Source organism: Barbus barbus (assembly GCF_936440315.1).
Source record: "Barbus barbus genome assembly, chromosome: 8".
In the NCBI taxonomy this organism is placed as follows: domain Eukaryota; kingdom Metazoa; phylum Chordata; class Actinopteri; order Cypriniformes; family Cyprinidae; genus Barbus; species Barbus barbus.
In genome coordinates this window covers 30,885,520-30,908,546 of record NC_136736.1, presented here as the reverse complement: position 1 = coordinate 30,908,546, position 23,027 = coordinate 30,885,520, and the positions used below count along the sequence as shown (strand labels likewise).

At 36.4% G+C, this 23,027-nt stretch overlaps 1 protein-coding gene across 2 annotated transcripts in view; it reads left to right on the top strand.

Moving 5' to 3' along the window:
- The window catches only part of LOC306874396 (E3 ubiquitin-protein ligase HECW2-like), a gene marked incomplete at its 5' end in the record, with an annotated part of 37,429 nt that extends 18,715 nt beyond the window's left edge, over window positions 1–18,714 (top strand). Inside the window, 15 exons of one of the 2 annotated variants that reach the window (XM_079424413.1) lie at window positions 293–427; window positions 8,796–8,895; window positions 9,072–9,168; window positions 9,248–9,331; window positions 10,248–10,357; window positions 11,380–11,500; window positions 11,581–11,694; window positions 11,958–12,110; window positions 12,575–12,673; window positions 12,884–13,013; window positions 13,118–13,264; window positions 14,693–14,807; window positions 15,024–15,109; window positions 15,202–15,314; window positions 16,387–18,714. In XM_079424413.1, the coding sequence (XP_079280539.1) occupies window positions 293–427; window positions 8,796–8,895; window positions 9,072–9,168; window positions 9,248–9,331; window positions 10,248–10,357; window positions 11,380–11,500; window positions 11,581–11,694; window positions 11,958–12,110; window positions 12,575–12,673; window positions 12,884–13,013; window positions 13,118–13,264; window positions 14,693–14,807; window positions 15,024–15,109; window positions 15,202–15,314; window positions 16,387–16,498 (1,716 nt within the window). In that variant the 3' untranslated portion in view covers window positions 16,499–18,714. Of the gene's footprint in view, window positions 1–292; window positions 446–8,795; window positions 8,896–9,071; window positions 9,169–9,247; window positions 9,332–10,247; window positions 10,358–11,379; window positions 11,501–11,580; window positions 11,695–11,957; window positions 12,111–12,574; window positions 12,674–12,883; window positions 13,014–13,117; window positions 13,265–14,692; window positions 14,808–15,023; window positions 15,110–15,201; window positions 15,315–16,386 lie in introns of both variants that reach the window. The other variant, XM_079424412.1, reaches the window with a different exon arrangement.
- Between the last annotated feature and the right edge of the window lie 4,313 nt (window positions 18,715–23,027).

Below are 23,027 nucleotides of genomic sequence, written 5' to 3'. Positions count from 1 at the left end.
ATATTCATCAGTGACTAGTTGTCAGTTGCCACGTAAATTCATTTTGATCTGTCGGGAAGTGCTTTACAGTAATATGCTTATAATGGAAGCTTAGCAGGAAAGCAGATATACTGCAGATAAATGTTTAAAATATGCTTTAAAAGTACAACCGTAACACTTATTGTAAATATTTTATGTGTTAGTGTTTTTACTGGTGCATTCATGTAAGTGCTTTAGCATGAATATAAGCGTCATGTTTGTGCTTTTAAATCCCTCAACCTTCTTGCTTGACATGATTATGTCTTCTCCTCAGCCTTTCTTCGTGGACCATAACTGCAGGGCAACCTCCTTCATAGACCCACGACTGCCGCTGGAGAGCGCCCGACCCAGCAGCCTCCTCGCCCACCGCCAGCACCTCAGCCGCCAGCGCAGCCACAGTGCAGGGGAGGTGAGCATACAACGCCTGGTGAGCCTTCCAGACACACGCCACTAGAGGCCTCCTCCAATCAGACGCTTGAGATTCAAGCTTCTCCCTCATGGTTTGCACCAGATATCACTGCGGAAGGGATTTGAATAAACCTCTAACTCTAAGGCTCTTTTCATTTGGCCAAACGCTCACAATACCCTAGAAACCAATTTAGTTTAAATAGATTTCCAAATGTTATTGTTTTTAGGAAATTAATGCATTAAATTGATCTCAGATAAACAAATTGATTTGATTCCAAATAAATGTTGTTGAACTTATTATTTAAAAAAAAACATCCTGAAAATATGCATCATGGTTTTCACAAAAATATTAAGCAGCACAACTCTTTTCTACATTGATAATAATAAGAATGTTTTTGAGCAGCAAATCAGCATATTAGAGTGATTTCTGAAGGATCATGTGACACTGAAGACTGGACTAATGATGCAGAAAATTCATCTGTACATCACTGCAATAAATTGCAATTTAAACTATAACAAAATAGTTATTTTAAATTGTAAAAATATTTCACAATATTACTGTTTTTACTGTATTTTTAATCAAATAAATGCAGCCTTGGTGAGTGTAAGAAACTACTTTAAAAACAATATTCTTAAATCTTTATCTTTATTTAAAATGTTAAGAATAGCTTGGGACAGTAACCAGATATACTAATGAATGTTTTTTTAGTTATAGCAGTTTCACATAAATCTTTACATCATAAAATATTATCTGCAGGTTTCTCACTAGGGAATCTGATCTTCTGTCACTTCGTGGCCGTGTGGAGAACAGATCGCCCTCTCAGGCCTCTTTAGATATGCTGATTTATTTCATAATTAACCCAGCATGCACTGTGTCATTTTCACATCAGTCCACCCACAGTCCCCTGTGTGTGTGCGCTTGTCAGTGGGCCATATGTGAATGCATGTAAACATATTTTGTCTAAATATTATTCCACTAATATTTTAATCCTCTGTCTTCATAACATAAAAATGCAAATTAGCCCACTTAATTAAAAAAGTCCCCCTCCTCAAATAAACTCCTCGGGAATAAAGGCCAGGAAAGTTTTACAATCCACTCAGTTTTAGCAAAAGAGCTGTCAGATCTTTAGTCAGAGGGCCCTTAATGAAGCTTTCGTCTTTAATGTACACTCACTAGGGAGCCAATATCCAGTGAATTATGCAAAAGCAGCCGAAGCCTTGTAATTCAGTATTTACGCAAAAATGACAATGTTGCAGCTTAATGAATTAATATATTGATCTTTCCTTGAAGTTGATAGTGTGTGCGTATAATATTTCAATTAAAGTTATATAAACAAATTGTTGCATATTTAATATATATTGGGGCTGTCAGTCGATTACATTTTTTTTTTTTATCTAATAAAAATTAATTAATCGAATTAATCACAATCGCAAAATAAATTTGACTGTGGAAATACCCACAAAAAAATTCTTTAAAGCTATTTTTATTTATTACACATAATAAAATTAACATAAACTATGGAACACAAAAGAAGATAATTTGAGAAACATCTCAGTATTGTTTGTTCATACAATGAAAGTAATTGGTAACCAAAACAGCTTTGTTACCAACAGTCTTCCAAATACCTTCTATGTTCCACAAAAGAAAGGTTTGAAACGACATGAGGCTGAGTAAATGATGACAGAATTTATTTAGACATTTTTTGGGTGAACTATAGCCTACCTTTATTGTTTTTATCGTTGTTGTTGTTGTTTATTATCATTATTATTAATTAAATGATAGGCCTACTCTAAATATGAAACTAAATCTGCCAGCCAGCAGGTGGTGGTAAATATCTTCATTCGATTCGTTCAGGAATTCAGTAAACGGCTCTCTTTATGAATCTTTGAATCATTGATTCACATGATTTGTTCAAAATGAGGATTCATTCAGAAACTAAACACCGCTGAGGATCACGTGACCCTTCGACGGCGATGCAGGCTTGAATCTTTCGCTCTGCTCACTTTGCCATATTTTGTATGATCCTGTCAGTAATATTTGAACCACTCTGCATTGGACCTGTCATGAGTGCTAAGGCAGACAAAGGGGATCGGAAAAGAGAGATTGAGCAATCGCCAATGAAGAAAAAATTCAGAGATTCTGCCATCTCCAGAGAAGACCTCGACGAGGCTATTGCTAGCCGCATCGAACTAGCATTTAAAGAGCAACAAAATACATTGAATTCGGTTGTGAATTTGGCAGTAAGAGAGGCGATGGACTCTGTGCTGATTCCAGCATTACGCGAACTGCGTGAAGACATAAAAGCGACCAACAAGTCTGTTAAAGAGCTAAGAGAGGAGTTTGAGACCATAACTACCGCGGCGAAGCAGACACGTGACCGCGTAGATTCTGTTCAAGCAGCTGCACGTGAGGATAGGAGGACAGTCACGGGCTTAAGAAATCAGCTGGAGCGACTCACCGAGAAGGTGACGGATATGGAGGACAGGTGCAGGAGGAACAACGTACGACTGGTGGGGCTGCCAGAGGGGGCTGAGGGATCCGACGCGGCTGGTTTCCTCAGAGTTAATATTTCTAAGTGGATTCCTTCCTTGAAGGGCCGTGACATTGAGATCGACCGGGCACATCGCGTGTATGACGGAGGGAGGGGCTCCGATCGGCCGCGCACCCTCATCTTCCGTGTACTGAGATGGCATGACAGATCAGATATCCTGAAGGGTGCTCGAAAGGCTTATCCGGTGAAATGCGCACAGAACAATGTCACACTGCTATTTTTTCCCGACTTTAGTCCAGCTACAGTGATCAGGAGAAAGGCATTTGGTCCGGTTCTGAAGAAGATGACGGCGCTTGGTCTCCAGCCCTTCCTCATCTATCCGGCCGTAATCAAACTACGGCACAAGGGGGAACAGAAAAGCTTCGATTCCCCTCAGAAAGCGGAGGATTTTATTAGCTCCCTGTCCCAGCAGAAGACGTATGCCGCGGCTCTGCGCGGGGGAACGGCGGCCGCTGTTTCTCCAGCCCGGGAGGAGTTTGATGGTCGGGATGAACATGGTCCCAGCGGCTTAGGAGCGGATGATGGCAGAACGGACATGGACGCTGACTAAACTAAATTTGGTTTTGCTTTTTTCTTCTCTCCACTTTACTACTGAGATATTGTTCCTAACTTCCTATATATCGGGTACAACGATCTCATTGCTGGCAAGATTGACACCCCTTCTTTCTTTTTGGAGGGGACTAATGGGGAGTTGGTTTAATTTAAAATAATTTTTTCTGGCAGTACGAGCTTTTTGGGAGACATGTCCTGCGTTGGAGTGGATCGGTCACGAACCATCACTATTTTTTGTTGCTCAGTCAGACCTATGTTCTCGGTAATGTGCGGTCTGAGTTGTTCCTTGTTTAAGGTTGTAAGTTGTTCGTGTTTTTATGTGGTTTTTACTTTTTACAACAGACATTTATACTTTAATTTATTTTACCTTATTTTTAAAGGGATTTTCCATCTAGGAGGTTTGGTATCTAAAATACACGTCAACATTTACACGCTATATATTCAATGCATACTCTAAATATTTTATCACTAAATGTGAATGGGTTAAATTCTGCTGTCAAACGAACTCGTGTGTTAGAATATTTACATCGTAAATCTATTTCCTGTGCCCTAATTCAAGAGACACATTTAAAGCAATCCGACGTGGCACGTTTCCAGAATAAGTATTACAAATTAGCAGCCTTTTCCTGCGCTCAAAATAAAACTAAGGGGGTGCTTATTCTTGTTAACCGGAAGTTAAATTTAACAATTGAACACCTTGGTAGTGATGAGAAGGGTAGATTTGTTTTTATCCGATGCAAAATATATAATAATAGGTTAGCCTTGGTCTCTATTTATGGTCCGAATGAGACAGACAGTGCATTCCTTTCACAGATCTCCAAAACTCTGCTTGAGCAGATTGATTGCCCTCTAGTGGTGGGTGGGGATTTTAATGCTGTCATAAATCCTGCTTTAGATAAATCTCAATCTGATACAACAGCCAATCCATCCTCTAAATTACTGAATAAATTTATCACTGAGCTTAACGTAATCGATCTTTGGAGAATTCAGAATACTAAATCTAAGGACTTCACTTTTTTCTCTAATAGACACAAGACTTTCTCTAGGATAGACTACATATTTCTCAGCCCATCTTTAATTTCGTCTGATTCCTCCATCTCTATATTACCAATTTTATTGTCTGATCATTCTGCAGTGCTATGCAGTGTTCCTCTTTCCGATGTTAAAGCCAAGTCCCCTAGATGGCGCTTTAACATATCATTATTAAGTAATCAGACTTTCATTACTTCTTTAAAAGAATATATTAAGGAGTTTCTTGAAATTAATATGCCCTCTGGTGTGGATCCTCAAAAACTGTGGGAGACGACTAAGTGCGCTATACGAGGTTTCTGTATATCTTTCTCTTCTACTCTTGCCAAAGCGAAAACCCGCCAGTTTACACAATTAGAAAATAAAATCCAATCATTACAAAACCTACAAAAACAACATTTTACGGAGCAACAGGCTACACAGTTGTCCTCTTTAAAGGAAGAATACGATTTGCTTTCACAATCAAAGGCGGAATTTATTTTACATAGGACTAGGCAAAAATATTATTTTGAATCGGAGAGACCTAGTCATTTATTGGCTCTTAGGTTGAGAGAATGCGAGTCGAAGGCATATATTAGCGCAATAAAATCATCGGATGATCAGGTCACCACAAACCCTGTGGCAATTAATGAAATATTTAAAGGTTTCTACACAAATCTATATAAAGCCGAAACAGATTTTGATGAATCAATCTGTAAGCAGTATTTAGATAAATTGGAACTGCCTCGGATCTCACAGATGGATAAAGAATCTTTGGAGGCCCCATTAAGTTTGGAGGAACTCCATGTCTCTTTAAAAAGCCTTCAGAAGGGCAAATCGCCGGGCCTAGATGGTCTCCCCCCAGAATTATACTTAGAAATTTGGGATTTGGTAGGGACACTTATGCTTAATTCATTTAATTTTGCAATTGAACATGGGGTATTTCATAGAGATCAAAAAACATCACTGATTTCATTACTTCTTAAAAAAGGGAAAGATCCATTAGATTGTTCCAACTACAGACCAATTTCGCTTATCTCATGTGATCTAAAAATGTATGCTAAAGTTTTTGCTTCCCGTATGGAGAAGGTAATTCATAGTCTGATCAAGGAGGATCAAACTGGTTTCATCAAGGGGCGTAATGCATCTGATAATATGCGTAGACTCCTTCATATTCTTGACTTTGCAGACTCCCACCCAACCCCTTGTGCAGTCTTTTCACTTGATGCAGAAAAAGCCTTTGACAGGCTAGAGTGGAATTATATGTGGGCAGTTTTGCAATGTTTCGGCTTCGGTGAACAATTCATTTCTATGATTAAGACATTATACCACTCACCTGCAGCATCAGTCATAACTGGTAATGTTATTTCCCCCCCATTCCCTTTACAGCGGGGAACGAGGCAGGGCTGTCCGCTTTCCCCCTTATTGTTTTGTCTATCTCTTGAACCCTTAGCACAAGCCATCAGGAAGTCTGAAGTATCGATTAAGATTCATGATCATAATCATAGTATTTCGTTATATGCTGATGATATTATTCTATATTTAGACCACTTTGATGTTTCAGTCCCTAATATAATTAAGGAATTTGATCATTTTAGTAGCTTATCAGGATATAAAATAAATTGGAGCAAATCTGCTTTAATGCCAATTAACAATATTAAAGTTAATTCTTCTATTCCCTCATTCATCCCTATTAAGGACTCTTTCACCTATCTGGGCGTTACCATATATAAAAACATTCATAAAATTGCCAGGGACAATTTTAATAATATTTTAGTTAAGGTCAAGAATGACATTCAAAGATGGAAGAATCTTAACGTTTCCCTCCAAGGAAGAATCTCCACTGTTAAGATGAATTTGCTACCTCGATTTAATTTTTTTTTCTCTATGCTACCGCTTTCTCCCCCTCCAGGTTACTTTAAGGAGATCAACTCCATAATTACGAAATTTATCTGGAATGATAAATGCCCCAGAATTAAACTTACCACATTACAACATCCTAATAGCGCAGGAGGACTGGCTGTACCAAACTTTGAACTGTATTATTGGTCGTTTCAGCTTAAGGCTCTTCATACTTGGGTTGATCCTCAATCCACAGTTTCTTGGAGAGTGATTGAAGCTGACAAGGTTAAACCAAATAGACTCCAAGATATTTTATTTACTGGCACAGGGAAAAAAGGGGATAATTATAAATTTGGTCCGGTTGTGGCCAATTCTATTAAAATCTGGAAAACGGTTGAACGTCGGATTGGAGGACCCTTCAAATTTTGTAATAGTACACCTTTATGGCACAATTTTAATTTTGTATGCGGAAATCGCCCATTTATCCAACCCTCTTGGTCTTCTTTAGGTGTAAACACGTGCGGTGATATATATGATAACCAAGGCCTATGTTCATTTCAGACGTTAAGAACTAAATTTTGTCTACCAGCATCTGCGTATTTTGTCTTTCTTCAATTACGTTCCGCTCTCAAAGCGTATGGCGTTCCTTGGTCTTCTCCCGTTTCCTCTCATCCTATGCGGGACTGGATTGCACCATCTGCTGGTCGGCCATCTGCTTCCTTAATATATAATAAGATCCTTGATTGCATTATAAAACCTCTTTCTATTAAAACTATTTGGAATAGGGAATTATCTGACCTTAATTTATCTGTCAACTGGGAGAGGGTGTGGTCTAATCTCAGTTTAACATCTAAAAATCTGGCGCATCGTCTTATTCACTTCAAAGTCATTCATAGAGCATACATAACTCCTTACAAAAGATTCAAAATGAAACTACAATCAAATTTCAACTGCCATATATGTAATACTACATCATCGGGTACTTTTCTGCATATGTTTTGGGAATGTCCTATCACTAGCAATCTATGGACACATGTAAACCTGGTTTTATCATCCTTACTGAAAATTGATTGGTCAGTTAACCCAAGTTTGTGTCTTCTTAATGATGATTCTGGTCTTTGTATAAGTTCGATGCAAAAGAGAATGTTGTTTGCTGGTTTTACAGCTGCGAAGAAGACAATAATACAGAACTGGTTTACACCGCATATGTGTTGGAAAACATATTGGATCCGTAGCCTCTTGCAAATAGTGTCTTGTGAATGTACAACAGCACGAATCAATGGAGCCAAGCCTTCTACCATTGATGCTTGGCAGTGCTTTCTCTTTGAAATACGTGACTGTATGGAGGAGTGACTTCTATGGGTTTCTTTTTTCGGTCCTTCCTTTTCTCCCTCCTTTTGACTGGACTTTGAGATGTTGAGTATGTGTCTGTTGTTTTATTTTATTATTTTATTTTATTTTCTTAATATATTGTTGTTTTTTTTATGTTGTGTTATGTATGGAAAATAAAAAAATGTTGATAACAAAGAAACTAAACACCGCTGTGCTGCTCGGAGACAGACAATTCTGCTATGGTTTTAAAGGAAATTATGTTCTCTGTGAAACTGAGCAAAAACAGACAATGTTGTGTTTAAAATACAACACAATATCAACTTCGTATTTACTGAATTGTTGTATAAAATCACATTTAAACATATTCAGGACAATCAGCACTCATGTGATATTGCTCTTGCCGCACCTGTGATATCGATGATATAAATATGAGACAAAAACACATACAGGGGCATTTTTGCATCAATATCTTGAATTTTATGGCATAACTGCATTTATGGATTTGTTGCCCTGCATCATATTTGTCAAAAAATGTAAGATGATGTACAGGTCTGGGGGCGGGTGCGTTAATTGCATTAAAATATTTTAATTGCGTTATTAATTAAGTTAATGCGTTAAACTGACAGCCCTAATATATAAATATATATATATATATATATATATATATATATATATATACACATACACACACACACACACACTAATACCTACATACACACAACTAACTAAATGTAATTTAATATAGGAGTGTATAAATGCATATTAAAATGTGTGTATATATATATATATATATATATATATATATATATATATATATATATATATATATATATATATATATATATATATACACATGTATTGTATTGTATATTTTATTCATTTACTGTAAATTATAGATAGATAGATAGATAGATATTATTTTCTATAAAGCTTTTCTATAATGTGTATTGTAAGTTGACTTTATATATAAATTTACATATCAAATGGAAAGGCATTTATTCCTGCGATTCAATACATACTGTGTGACGTGGTGTGGATGTGAAGTACATAATGGTCACTTCCTGTTTTGTTTTTGTGCTACAGGTGGGCGATGACCCTCGGCATGGTGGACCCGCTGTACTGCCACGCCCCTCGAACGCCTTCACAGCCAATCGCAACCAGTGTCAAGATTTAGTTCCTGTTGGTGAGTCGTTACAAGTCAAGCTTCATCAGAACATTTTTTGACAGAATTTGTGTGTTCTTCTAGTTAAATCCTTCATAATCCATTGATTTATAAAAATGTGGTGCCACAAAGGTGTTATAACTTTGGAAGAGTCTTCGTTTGACATTTCACCAATTGCTTTGTTCCTCTCTTTATAGCCTATAATGAGAAAATCGTGGCATTTTTGCGGCAGCCGAACATATTTGAGATCCTTCAGGAGAGACAGCCTGAGCTCATTAGGAATCACTCACTCAGGTGAGACTCAGAAATATTACAAAACAAACCTCAGTCCTGAGCTATTGATTATGAAAATGTTGACTTTTCTGATCTACAGGGAGAAGGTGCAGTTTATTCGTAATGAAGGAGCGTCGGGTTTAGCTCGCCTCTCCAGCGACGCAGACTTGGTGATTTTGCTCAGGTACTTTTCCAGTGATTACTGCAAATTTTACCCTGCTAAACATGGCTGTAAGAAAATTTAGTACGGTTTAAGCTCAAAACAAAACTGCAATACATTCTCTGAAATCAAATCTAACAGTTACTAATAGCGAATTTCTACTGATGTGCAAAAAATGCCTAATATTACCTAATTTGATAATGTTATTTACTTACTTTTACTTTTGTCATTTAGCAGCCGCTTTTGTCCAAAGCGACTTACAAATAAGAAAAAGTAACTAAAACTAAAAGTTACAACTCTATAAATACTATATACCCATATATTTAAGAAAATAAACAAATGAAATAAAATTGACACATGCATATAACAACATTTCAATAATAAACACATAAATGAAAAAAAACTCAATGAGTGGGATGAACCCTAAAAGTGCTGTTCTTTTTATTTGGTAAAACATATATGTGTTGATACGGCTAATAATAAAATGTGACATTCTGTAGTTTTGTCTCATATTCATCTTTTAATCATATTTGCAAATGTCTTGAGTCCACAGCTAACAGAGCAATTTTGTCTTTACTGTTCCAATACTTATGGAGGGCACTGTGTATGAGAATGAGCTGAGACTTGAACAAATAGTTGTGATCTTGCTCAGAGGCAGACAGGACTCTTGTCTTTGTGGCAGTTTGTCTGGTGATAAAGGGACAATACAAGTCTACAGATGGTTATCAAAACAAAAATACTACAAAATGAACATATTTAATGAGCAATTGAGGCATGCTCTAGCAAAACAGGCACTATTTTTGGAATCAGCACCCCAAAATTAGTATGAAACAAGTATTGGATTTCATTTTTTTCAGGATACATGTGTTTGCCTCCTAACAATTTAACACTAACAAACACTCCAAACACTAACAATCTTTGTCTCTGTTTCTTTCTATAGCTTGTTTGAAGAGGAAGTGATGTCGTATGTGCCACCTCATGCCTTACTGCACCCCAGCTACTGTCAGTCACCTCGAGGGTCTCCGGTCTCCTCCCCTCAGAACTCTCCTGGTCAGTTCCTGTCAATCACATAAAAAACAGTTCAAGAAACATTTATGAATTGTGTTTGAAAAGATGATCATAATTGCAAATGCCTACAGCATTGCTTGGGTTTGCTTGTAGAGCTTGACATGCAGTCGACCAGATTTCCTGGGTATTTTTTTTTCAGTTAAATGCCAATGCTTCAAATCCGCTATTTGGGATTTGATGTGTAGTTGGAGTCCAGGGTTTCTGGTTAATCCCTGCAGGCTGGTTTTTAACCGTTATACTGACACTCTGATTTTCACAAGTCTGTTTGGAGTGTGGCGGACACCACGGTGCCAGAGGGGAATCATGGTCTAATTCAACATTATCTGACTTTAGTCACCGCTGACACTGAGGGATTACACTGTTCACTGCTTAGAGGGGGTTCTGCGAATTCTCCTGCTTTTAATTTTTTTTTGCTTGAATAAAAACCATTCTGATAAACTGTAACTGGACTTATACTGAAGAATAAAATTGTTTTGGACCATCTCCAATTAAATAATAATAATAATTACTATTATTTATTTATTTATTTATCCCTCCACATATTTTTATAGTTCAAAGGTTGTTCTTTTATATCTTAAGAAAACAAATAAATTTTTAACCCTGTCCCATATAATAATAAATATTATTATTAGTAGTAGTGGTAGTATTTATTTATTTATAAAATTATTTATTTAGTAAATAAATACTACCACTACTACTAATAATAATATTTATTATTATATGGGACAGGGTTAAAAATTTATTTGTTTTCTTAAGATATAAAAGAACAACCTTTGAACTATAAAAATATTTATTTATGTTTAAATTAAATAGTCTGGCTTTAGGAGAAACGTCTGATATATAAAAGACATCTCATTTGTCGTCAGATTTGACAAATAAAACCTGAATTTTTCTACATAATCTATACATTTTCTACACATGTATCTATGTTTGATAACAAGATGCTGATTTTGAGTCACTTTTTTAGCCGTACTGTATTATAACTATGATCTGTTCCCTTTCAGGTACGCAGCGAGCCAACGCACGGGCCCCTGCACCGTACAAACGGGACTTTGAAGCCAAACTTCGGAATTTCTATCGCAAACTGGAGACTAAAGGCTACGCACAGGGTCCAGGCAAAGTCAAGTAAGCATGTTGTGTACCGTACCCTGAGGTCTTCATGTGTAACACATTTTCACACTCATGCCGACTTGTGCTTGTTTTAGGTTGATAATCCGCAGAGATCATCTACTGGAGGACGCCTTCAATCAGATCATGTGCTACTCTCGCAAAGATCTACAGAGGAGTAAACTCTACGTCAGCTTTGTTGGAGAAGAGGGGTCAGAGTTTCCACAATTTGAAAACATAACCAGACTTTTATAACAACCATTATAAAAATATACTTAATTAAATTGTTGAAAATAAATTAGTCTTATATCCAAAGCCTATTATTGTGTTGTAGTATTAATAATAATAATGTTAATAAGTATTATTATTATTATCATAATTTTAATGATGACTATTTATTATAATTTTTCCCTTTTTTAATTAAAATTGATACTTTTGATACTGAACACATTGGTTTAATTTTGCTCCCGTTCAGACTGGACTACAGTGGCCCTTCACGAGAGTTTTTCTTTCTGGTGTCACGGGAGCTTTTTAACCCATACTACGGCCTGTTTGAGTATTCAGCCAATGACACCTACACCGTCCAGATCAGCCCCATGTCTGCCTTCGTCGACAACCACCATGAGTGGTGAGTGCTCATTGTCTTCTGATTTGAAGCTTGATTTGTTTTGATTGATGCACATCCAATATTAAAAGGAGGATTTAGATTGTGCTTTGATCAGCCTGTTTCTATAAGATGTTCTTTACGGCAGTCGTGGCCTAATGGTTAGAGAGTCTCGGGCCGGCAGAGATTGTAGGTGGGGGGAGTGAATAACCAGCGCTCTCTCCACCCTCAATACCACGACTGAGGTGCCCTTGAGCAAGGCACCGAACCCCCAACTGCTCCCCGGGCGCCGCAGCATAAAAGGCTGCCCACTGCTCTGGGTGTGTGTTCACGGTGTGTGTGCACTGCTGTGTGTGCACTTTGGATGGGTTAAATGCAGAGCACAAATTCCTAGTATGGGTTACCATACTTGGCCACATGTCATGTCACTTTAATAGACTGAACTAGCAGAAATGTACCTCGATGTTTTAAACATGTTCTGTCGTCAGGTTTCGGTTTAGTGGTCGTATTCTGGGTCTCGCTCTTATCCATCAATACCTACTGGATGCCTTCTTCACACGACCCTTCTACAAAGGCCTACTGCGAATGTGAGTTAAACATTTCTGACACTTTATTTTTTAATATATAGACAGTTATTACAATTCTAAAAGTTTTATTTTTATTCTAGCTGGAAAAAAAAAAATTATGCAGGGACATTATTTGAATGTTATTTAAATGTGATGCATATTGGTAGATAAACACATCACATCCATTATTTCATGTTCATATGTATTTGTTGATGTGTGTGTGTTGTGTAGACCGTGTGATTTGAGCGATCTGGAGTATCTTGATGAGGAGTTTCATCAGAGTCTTCAGTGGATGAAGGACAATGACATAGAGGACATGCTGGACCTGACCTTCACCGTCAACGAGGAGGTGTTCGGACAGGTCAGTGTGTGACTGTTTGTGTAAGGTTGCACAACCTCTCAGCTTTGTCTCACAGAAGCACATGTGTGTGTGTGTGTGTGTGTGTGTGTGTGTGTGTGTGTTAGATCACAGAGCGCGAGCTGAAGCCTGGCGGTGCAAATATCCCCGTCTCAGAGAAGAATAAGAAGGAGTACATCGAGCGCATGGTGAAGTGGCGTATAGAGCGCGGTGTCGTCCAACAGACGGAGAGCCTGGTGCGAGGCTTTTATGAGGTACTGAAATCAAATCAGCACTCCAGTAGCTTTCAGTCACATAAAAACATGCCACTTCTGCCATGTAGAGTTGCCCTGAGATATCCCAGAATGCTTTTTTTATTGAATTTCTGTTTGATAGATTTGGATCGTTGTGCAATTTTGGTTTCAAGTGCTTTCACTTGCTTTAATATAGCAAGACGACTTGCTTGTAAAAGTTTAGGATCAGTACTATTTTTTATTTTTTTTTAAAGAAATTATTACTTTTATTCAGCAAGGATGCATTAAATCGATCAAAAGTGACAATAAAGACAATGTTACAACAGGTTTTCATTTCAAATGCTGTTCTTTTGAGCTTTCTGCTCATCAAAGAATTATGAAAAATGTATAAAATCAGCATTATTTCTGAAGGATCATGTGACACCGAAGACTGGAGTAATGATGCTGAAAATTCAGCTTTGATCACAGGAATACATTAAAACAGAAATCAGTTTTACGATATTTTTTATCAAATAAATTCAGCTTTTTTGAGCGTAAAAGACGTCCTTCAAAAACATTTAAAAAATCTTACGACCTCAAACTTTTAAACAGCAGTTATTAGGGGAATAAATTCAATAAAATTCACATATGTGCTCATGCCGCTCTTTCTTTAACATAACTGGCAATATATTAAGAGTTAATTGTATTAAATATTGTTAGTTGAATAATGTAATTGAATAATATAATTTAATAACATTACATCTCAAATTCTTAATAATATGTTTTAAGTAGTTACAACTACATAAAATCTTGAAAGCATTTACAGAATATTTCATGATGCTAAAGGTTATAGTCATAACCACATAATATCCACATGCTATAATGCAATATTAAACAGCAAGGGTCAAAAAAGGGTCAGTTTTCAAATGTCAGCGTTTATGTTAGCTTTTCATTAAAATTTCTTGATTAAAAGCCTGCTCATTATATGATTGTTATGCCTGCTTCCATCATAAAAATCAACTTAAAGGAACAGGATCACAATATAAAAATTAAATCATTATTTTTTCACTTTTATGTGCTGTTATTTTTTATCTGTGGAATAATTATTAAAGACTCATAGATTTTTTTCTCTCTTAATTCTGTTTGTGATTTTTTTTTTTCATATTTAATTAGCATCACTGACAAAAGATCAAGCCAGCCAACGAGGAATGAAATGCATTGTTAAAAATCCTATATTATTTAGTGTAACCTTGAATGAGAACGAAGATGAATGAATTAATACAGCACGGTAGGTTTAATGTATGATTGAGTTTTGTTTCTGTAATATCTTCAGGTGCATCATTTCCTATAGTTTTACCCAACAGGAATACAAGGATTCCAGTTATTATATTGAAGAAAATGCAGAATTTCACATCATATTTCACAGCGCTGGAACGAAGCAGATGTTTTCTGGTTGTGAACTGACTGCAGGTTGTAGATGCGCGGCTGGTGTCGGTGTTTGATGGGCGGGAGCTGGAGCTGGTGATCGCTGGGACGGCGGAGATTGATCTGGGAGACTGGAGGAACAACACCGAGTACAGAGGAGGTAACCACAGACTGACAGATTCATAATAAATGATCCCCATATTTGGTAGATCACCATCATGGTAGTGTCCAAAACTGTGGTAAAAACATGGTATCAAGATATGATTTATGACTGAAATATTATCTGCCAGATAGACTGAGGGCTTTTACAGCGTCTCCTAGCCCTAAAGGTCACATTTTGAGTTTATTGGAACAAGTTTATTGGTTTTCCCTCCAGGTTACCATGACAACCACATCGTGATTCGCTGGTTCTGGGCGGCAGTGGAGAGATTCAACAACGAGCAGAGACTCAGATTGCTGCAAGTGAGTGATGAAAGAGAATCACAAGCTCTTTTTATAAGACAGAGCACAGTCTGTGTGCTTGCCCTGGGGCTGAAATGTCTCTGTTGTCTCAGTTTGTGACAGGGACGTCCAGTATCCCGTACGAGGGCTTCGCCTCTCTCAGGGGCAGCAACGGGCCGCGCCGCTTCTGTGTGGAGAAATGGGGCAAAATCACGTCTCTGCCCAGGTAATCTGAACTCAACTCGAGATCCTGTTTATAAAACTACTCCATGTCTGGCAGAATTTATTTATATTTAACCTCTACATTTATTTGAATCATCATTGTAATGCATTTCTTTGTTTGATGCCCACCACTATATTTAGAGGGGTAGCTATATAAATGTATAGAGTATAAATAAATACAGATTGGGTATTTTTTTTATTTTTTATGTTTTTGAAAAAGTCTCTTCTGCTCACCAAGGCTGCATTTATTTGATCTAAAATACAGTAAAAAAACTGTAAAATATTATTACAATTTTAAATAACTCTTTTCTATTTTAATATATTTTAAAATGTAATTTATTTATTTGATGCAAAGCTGAAATTTCAGCATTATTACTCCAGTCTTCAGTGTCACATGATCCTTCAGAAATTATTCTGATTTAATGATGATGATTTGATGATAAAGAAACATTTATTATTATTATTATCAATATTGAAAACAGTTGAACTGCTTAATATTTTTTGTGGATACTGTGATCTTTTTTTTGTAATATATGATGAATAGAAAGCTGAAAAAACAGCATTTACTTAAAATATTTTTTTTTTGTAATATTATAAATGTTTACTGTAACATTTTAATGCATCCTTGTTAAATAAAAGTATTAATTTATTAATAAAATGAATAAATAATACAAAAAATAGACCAAACCTTTAAAAAAATACTTTATATGCATCTATTTATAATGTTTATTGGTTTATGTCTATGCATTTATAAATTGGTTTCATGCTTATTGTGTTGGCACTGAATTTAGGAACAAAAACAGATGGATAACAAAAATTCAGTAAAATAAAAAACTAAAAAAAATAATTGTTAGAATTTTACAAACAATCTACCCCCAAAATATCACAGTTCATGTTAAATGAAGTTCGATAATGGCACATTTGTCCCAAATAAACCCTTTTTTTCCACATATGTCATTGCTTATGTGATCCACAAGATGGTGTAATCCAGCAGTTCATAATACAGTGGCTCAAAATTAGTTTGGAAATGTATATGATCAGAAAATGAAGTTTCCTGTCTTTATTTGTCCTTATAGAGCTCACACATGTTTCAATCGTCTGGACCTCCCCCCGTACCCCTCGTTCTCCATGCTGTACGAGAAGATGTTGACGGCAGTGGAGGAGACCAGCACTTTCGGTTTGGAGTGAATGTTGATTTTTGCACTTTGAGCTGATCAAATATACTTCCACGACCCGTCAGGAAGCGCAAAGGAAGCAACCATCTAAAACAGACACCAGAAGCACTTAGACGGATATTTTGTACACCATATCACTTATAAATACTTCCTCGGAAAGAAACACACAGACAACGGACTGATAGAAGTGCAGATATTGTCTGAATGTTTCTCAGACGCAAGCATTGATCGGCTCTGGATGAATCGAGGAGGACGTGACCAGCCAAATGCAAAGCTGAGTTACTAACTGATTAAAATGAGGAACAAAAACCCAAAGGACTTTGATATTCTCTCTCTCTTTTTATCTATAAAAAAAGACTTTTCTACGGAGCATCAAAATGCAGCGTGAATGAACAAATACTGTGTTGTGAAAGCTTTTTCAGATCGCCTCAAACACTATCACACATGACAGCGCTGCCCTCTATATTGAATTGAAATGTATATGTTCTCTTCTTTTTATCATATTTATACATTAGTCTTTCTCGTATGTTTTTTTGACACCGTATGCTGTCCAAGTAGCCGTCATGTCAGATTTGTGACACGTTTGAATGAATTTGGTTGTTTATATACTCTCACACGTGATGTTTTCAAAGGGCATGTTACACTGAAGGGCACTCGCAGACACGCTACAACATCATGAATGTGACCACTATGTGCAAATGATTAAAAAAAAATCAACAGTAGAAGAGGATTTTTTGACTTTATAGTCCAACCTTGGCCTTTCTGTTGTCCTCGGATAACACGATTTTATTTCTGATGATATTTGAAGAAAGAGAGTGGTCACATACCCACTGAGTGAAGCTACAGAAACACTCAAAGTCAGCATGAAATTAAAACATGGGCGCACTATTTGTGTTACTAATACGCTTCATTGTGGTATAATAACGTTTTATGATTTAAATGGAGTAAAATAGCTTGCATTGCCATTTCATGTTGACTATATTATTATTTCCATATCCTTATATAGCTTTAGTGTGACATTAATGTTGCTTTTTTGAATCTCCTTTTCATTTTTCAGTGTTTTCTTGTATGATTTGAAACTGTAATATCAAGCCTGCAAAACCATATCAATACATTCCAGACTTTTCCATTTGCGTTAACTCAACCCAGCCTTTTACGAAACACTGCCGTGGCTGCGGGACGCTGGATTGTACTCTAGTTCTGAATGTTTTGTAAACTAAATTTTGTGTAAGGAGTTAATATCGCTTCCGGTGAAAACTGCCATGGAGCTTTGGAATTTTGGAATAGCGATGAAGACAAACACGAGCATATCATCTTTGTCAGTTCGTTTATGGCCGGCTAGATCATTAATACAAACCAGATAGATCTTCGTTTTTTTTGTATTAAGGCTTTTGCAGTGGCGTGCTGACATTTTTGCTGAATGTACCAAAGGTTTAGGGCTGCCGTAGACTGTCCCAACCCTCTTTTGTCCACGTTTTGTTTGATTATAAAAAAGGAAAACATTTATTAAAAAAAACAAATAATGATAATAATAAAAGCCTTGTTTTGGATGCCCCAATTTTTCCTCTTAATTTGACTTTTTAGAGTAGCTTTTTCACGATGATGTTGTTTTACACAATATAAAAAGACCTATAAGATGGGGAAACAATTGCGCTTTCTGTTTTTGTTTGAAGATAAAAATGTTTTTAATATGTATGTATGGTATATCTGGAGATTTAATGGAATAGTTCAGCCAAAAATGAAATTTCTGTTATTTATTCACCCTCATGCCTTTCTAAATGTATTTCTTTTTACGTTTGTGGAATAGAAACGTTATTTCACAGATTGTCCAGACTGCTATTTTCCATACTGTGAAAGTGAATAGAGACTGGGAGTGAATAAAAGCAGCATAAAAGTCCAGTGTTTCTTGGAAGAAAGAAAATCTTGTGGATGAGGGTGAGTAGATGATGTCAGTATTTCCATTTTTGGGAACTGTTCCTTTAAATGTTCCCTGCCTTTCAAAAGACCAGAAGCTTCAGACTGAGATCACACAGAAGTTCTGGCTTTCTGCTAATGTTCATTACTAGAAACTTCTGCTTTTGACTTTCTGTACTACTTTAGTTTTGCACCGTTCACGTGCTCTGAAAACATGTGACTGTTGATTGGATAACAGCTTTCAGAGCTCCACATTTGGGTCTTTCTCATTTTTGTTTCAGCACAGATGATTGTATAAAGCTGTTTATCTCACAGAAAAATGCCTCAGAGTCTTGATTCCATTTTCAGATGGGTTATTACTGTTTTTAGGTCTTGTTTTGATGAAATGATTGTTTATTCAGATGAGTCAAATTTTAGTTGAACCAAGATCAAAATTCCATGTCTTTTATTTTTATTTCAATGTAGTTTATTTATGTTTATTTGATAGATTTTTTAATTGTTATAGATAAATGTAAAGTAAGTAAATGCAAAGGTTTGCCACATATTTTTTAATCTAAAAAATCCATCACCAGTTAATGCACGTATGCTTTCCAAAAGACCCAATAAAATGCTATAATAATAATAATTTTCAAACTAACAGACAATTGTGGGGGTGGGGGTGGGGTGGGGGGGGGGGGGGGGGGGGTAAAATAAAACATAAAATTTTACAGTAATTTACTGTAGCTCAATTAATGACTCAATGATTCAAAACGAGGCTTTTTTTGTTTCACAGTCAATGACATAGTAATGTTTTCTGTAAACATGAGCCTAAACAGCCTTGTTATTAATAAATCAACAATAGACATTTAAATATTACATGCACAAAATATGGTACTTGCCTCTGCATTATGAAGATAAATGGTGAGCATTGACATCATCCTGAACAAGCAACTGGAATGCTACACCTTTTACTGTAGCCATGCTAAAATATTCATATGAAATCAAAGCAATGCATCATGAAACTAAATTCATAATTGCATGCATGTCTATTTGTGAACAGCAGATGGCAGACCACCCATACGGTTTCCTTTCAGAGGGTCTCCAGCCAAAACAGCACCAGAGACTTTCAAATGTCCATCTAATCTGAAATGTTTATTAACCTCTGAATCTCGCTGAGAGAGAGCTCAAAGCTCCTTTATTATATACTGCACAATAATGTCACTTTGTTTCAGTCAATCTGACAATATGGCAGTCAGCAAGATGAATGAAAATAGATGCTAATTAGCACCTTCCGCTGTAAAGCGCACACATCCAGCACTGGGAGAGAAGTGAGTCTTTGCTGCATGAAAGAGCGTGCTGATGCGGGCGTTAGAAGCGCTCTTGCCGCACAATCACACGGGCCTTGATTGGCGGTTGTGTGAACGCGAGGCCCACTGCTTCTGTTCAATGAGGCAGTATTTTCAGGGTCCCTTTGAAACCTATTTCAGCTGTTTTATCTGTTCAGTAGTGCTTTGCTGACACTACCCATAAAGCCTTGTGCTTTTAGTGTGACATGGACCATGCTCTATTTGTGTGTGTGTGTGTGTGTGTGTGTGTGTAAATTGAGTGGGGGTGACCCTGAGCTGTAACAGCTGGTGTGTAGGATCCCATGGGACGTGATAAACTCATCCGATATGTAATAATAAATCAGGAAGGTTACTCTTTTTTTTGCTCAAAATACTATGGTAAATGAACTCACTGCTGGTATTGATGCATCAGATGTGTGTGCACAGATTCACAATCACTGACAATTTTGACTTGTCATTCCGTGCACTCCAATATCTCACAAATGTGCACGTACAGATGCACATGCACAAACATATTGAGTTATTGACCTTGAGGGAGTAAAAAAGCTCATAGTGCCTCCAAACGATTCCCTGCAAATGATTTCGCTCAACAGAATGATGCATCTTCCGCTCGGTGGAGGAAATGACAAGCCTAAATAATCAACAAAATCATATTATTCAATATTTAGGGTTAGGGTTTAGATTTTAAAAATTGGTTATTAAAAAACTCAAATTGTTCAATTACAGATCAAAATGTTGTCTGGGATGTGTTTTTTGTAAATGTCTAAATGTTGGTTAAAGTCAAACTAAATCTTGTCGTACAATGAATTAACAACAAAAGACCAGAAGTTATTATGGTATTACCATGTTTTTCACCAGTCTGATATACTACGGTATGTGATAACATACTGTATAGCAATAATTCTTATTGAAATAATATTAATAAACTAATATAATATTCATATGATATATATTAATAATATGATAGTACCAGTGTATAGCTGTTTTGTTTTGTTTTTTGATGTCTTGCAAAGCGGTACTGCAGCAATATCAATACTGTAATAGTAATAGATTCCTGTAATATTATGGTAGCCTACTGGAAATTATTAAACTATTAGTATTTACTCCAAGGTACTTACAGGAATACCATAGTGCTACTGTGTTTCAAGTTCAAAAACTAATACCATAGTAACGTTTATATAAATGACTATGTACCATGGTAATACTATGGTTTTACTCACAAGGAGTATTGTAATGTTCATAGTTTTCAATTAAAATTGAACTTTTTTTATTAAAATAAAAATATTATTAATGTGAGAGTGCAAAATATCTATCGTCCAAACCATGTTGTTACTTTACCCAAATACACTTTGATAAAGCGATAAAAAATATTTATATTTATAGCTGTCGGGCATGCAGTTTTAATTCTTTACCACTAGAATTACACCGTGTTCTTGTACAAAGTAAACAGGCCTGCCATGGTAAAGACTATATGCTAATGGGATATATAAAGAAGTACCATGTTATTTTGGACATATATCATTGTATAAACATAATTTCAGTACCATATATTTGTCAAAATAAATGTTATACCACTGAACCACCACAGTATGTTTCTGTAAGATAGCCTACTTGTGCCAAGTAGAATATAATCTTGCATCAACGATTTGTTGGTCCAAGAATAACATTTTCATAAACTAGACAGATTTTAGGGTTAAGGTTATAGTTATGCTTTATCTTCATTACTTGCTAATTCCTTTTATTTTCAAGATCCTGCTTGTGGTTGAGTCTACATTTGTCTTTGTAGCTCCAGAACCAAGAAAGATCCTGAAATCACTTTTCATAATGGTGACAATAAAAGCCTTGAATCTTGAACATTCCTTGTCATTCCTTCCAAATGGATGTTGTATGCTTACATATCTATTCAATCATGAGATTTATCTTGACACGGATTAACGTTTCTCTGAAAAATATCCACTAAACGTGAACCATGGAAACTGACAGACATCAATTTCTCCGCGTGACAATTTGCAGCCACAGATCACCACACACCTTATCATCACACATTTACAAAATACATCTGTCGTGAAGTTGACGTATAGCACTGATGCGATCGCTTGCATTGTGGAGGACAGGAGTATGCATGACAAAATAACAAAGCAGGAATAGTATGGACCTCCACGGGTCTATTTTTACAGGCATGGCAGGAGGAAGTGGAATGGAAAGGCTATCTTGCATTATGCATGGCCCAAGAGAAAGAGAGGAGCATAGGACAGAAAAAACAGCACTTCCTCTAGTGGGACAACACAACAGACAAAATAATGCTTTTATATTTAGTGTAGGTATGTTTTATGATCTGTGGTATGAGAATAAAAAATATATATATTATTAAATTATTATTAATAATATTTATAGTAGCATTTTATTGAGAATGTGAATGACTTTCCCCATGCAAAACTGCAATAATCTAGGATGTTCTGTGGCATTGTGTTCTCCGTGGGTTTGGTGTTTTGTAATGTGGTTTCAATATGGTTGCTATGGTTCTCTGAGTGGTTGCTGGGTTCTGGGTGGATTTGGTCTTTTACTTTGTTGTAGCTATGTGTTGTAGGTGGTTGCTTAGACATTATTATTTGGTTGCTAGGGTGTTTTGAGTAGTTTTAGTGTGTTGTTATATGATTGCAATATATTCTGGGTGGTTTCTAGGGTGTTGCTATATGGTTGCTATGGTTTTTTCGCATGTTGCTATGAGGTTGCAGTGGGTTCTGAGTGGATGCTAGGGCTTTGCTACAGTATATGGTTGCTAGGGTCTTCTCAGTGGTTTTTAATATGTTGTAATGTCATTGCTGTGTGTTCTGGGTGGTTGCTAGGGCGTTTCAATATGGTTGCTGGGTTCTGGGTGGATTTGGTCTGTTACTAAAGTATGGTGTACCTATGGGTTGTGGGTGGTTGCTAAGGCATTACTATATGGTTGCTAGGGTGTTTTGAGTAGTTTTTCGTGTGTTGTTATATGATTGCAGATTTCTGGGTGGTTTGTAGGGTGTTGTCAAATGGTTGTTAGGGTTTTCTGATTGTTTTGTGTTCATCTTGGTATGTTGTTGCTAAGAGTTCTGGTGTTTGCTAGGATGTTTTCTGGGTTGTTCACTGGTCCTGGTGAAAATCCTTATATTAGCCAGTGCTAATCAACCAAAACAAAATTCTGTGCAGGTTCTGAGAAGTTCTGGGAATTTAAAATTGTGACACTATGATAAAAGCCCCGTTGGGTGATAAGTAATGCATATTTGATTTAGTCAAATGAAGGCTGATTTGAATGAAAAGCTGTGTGTG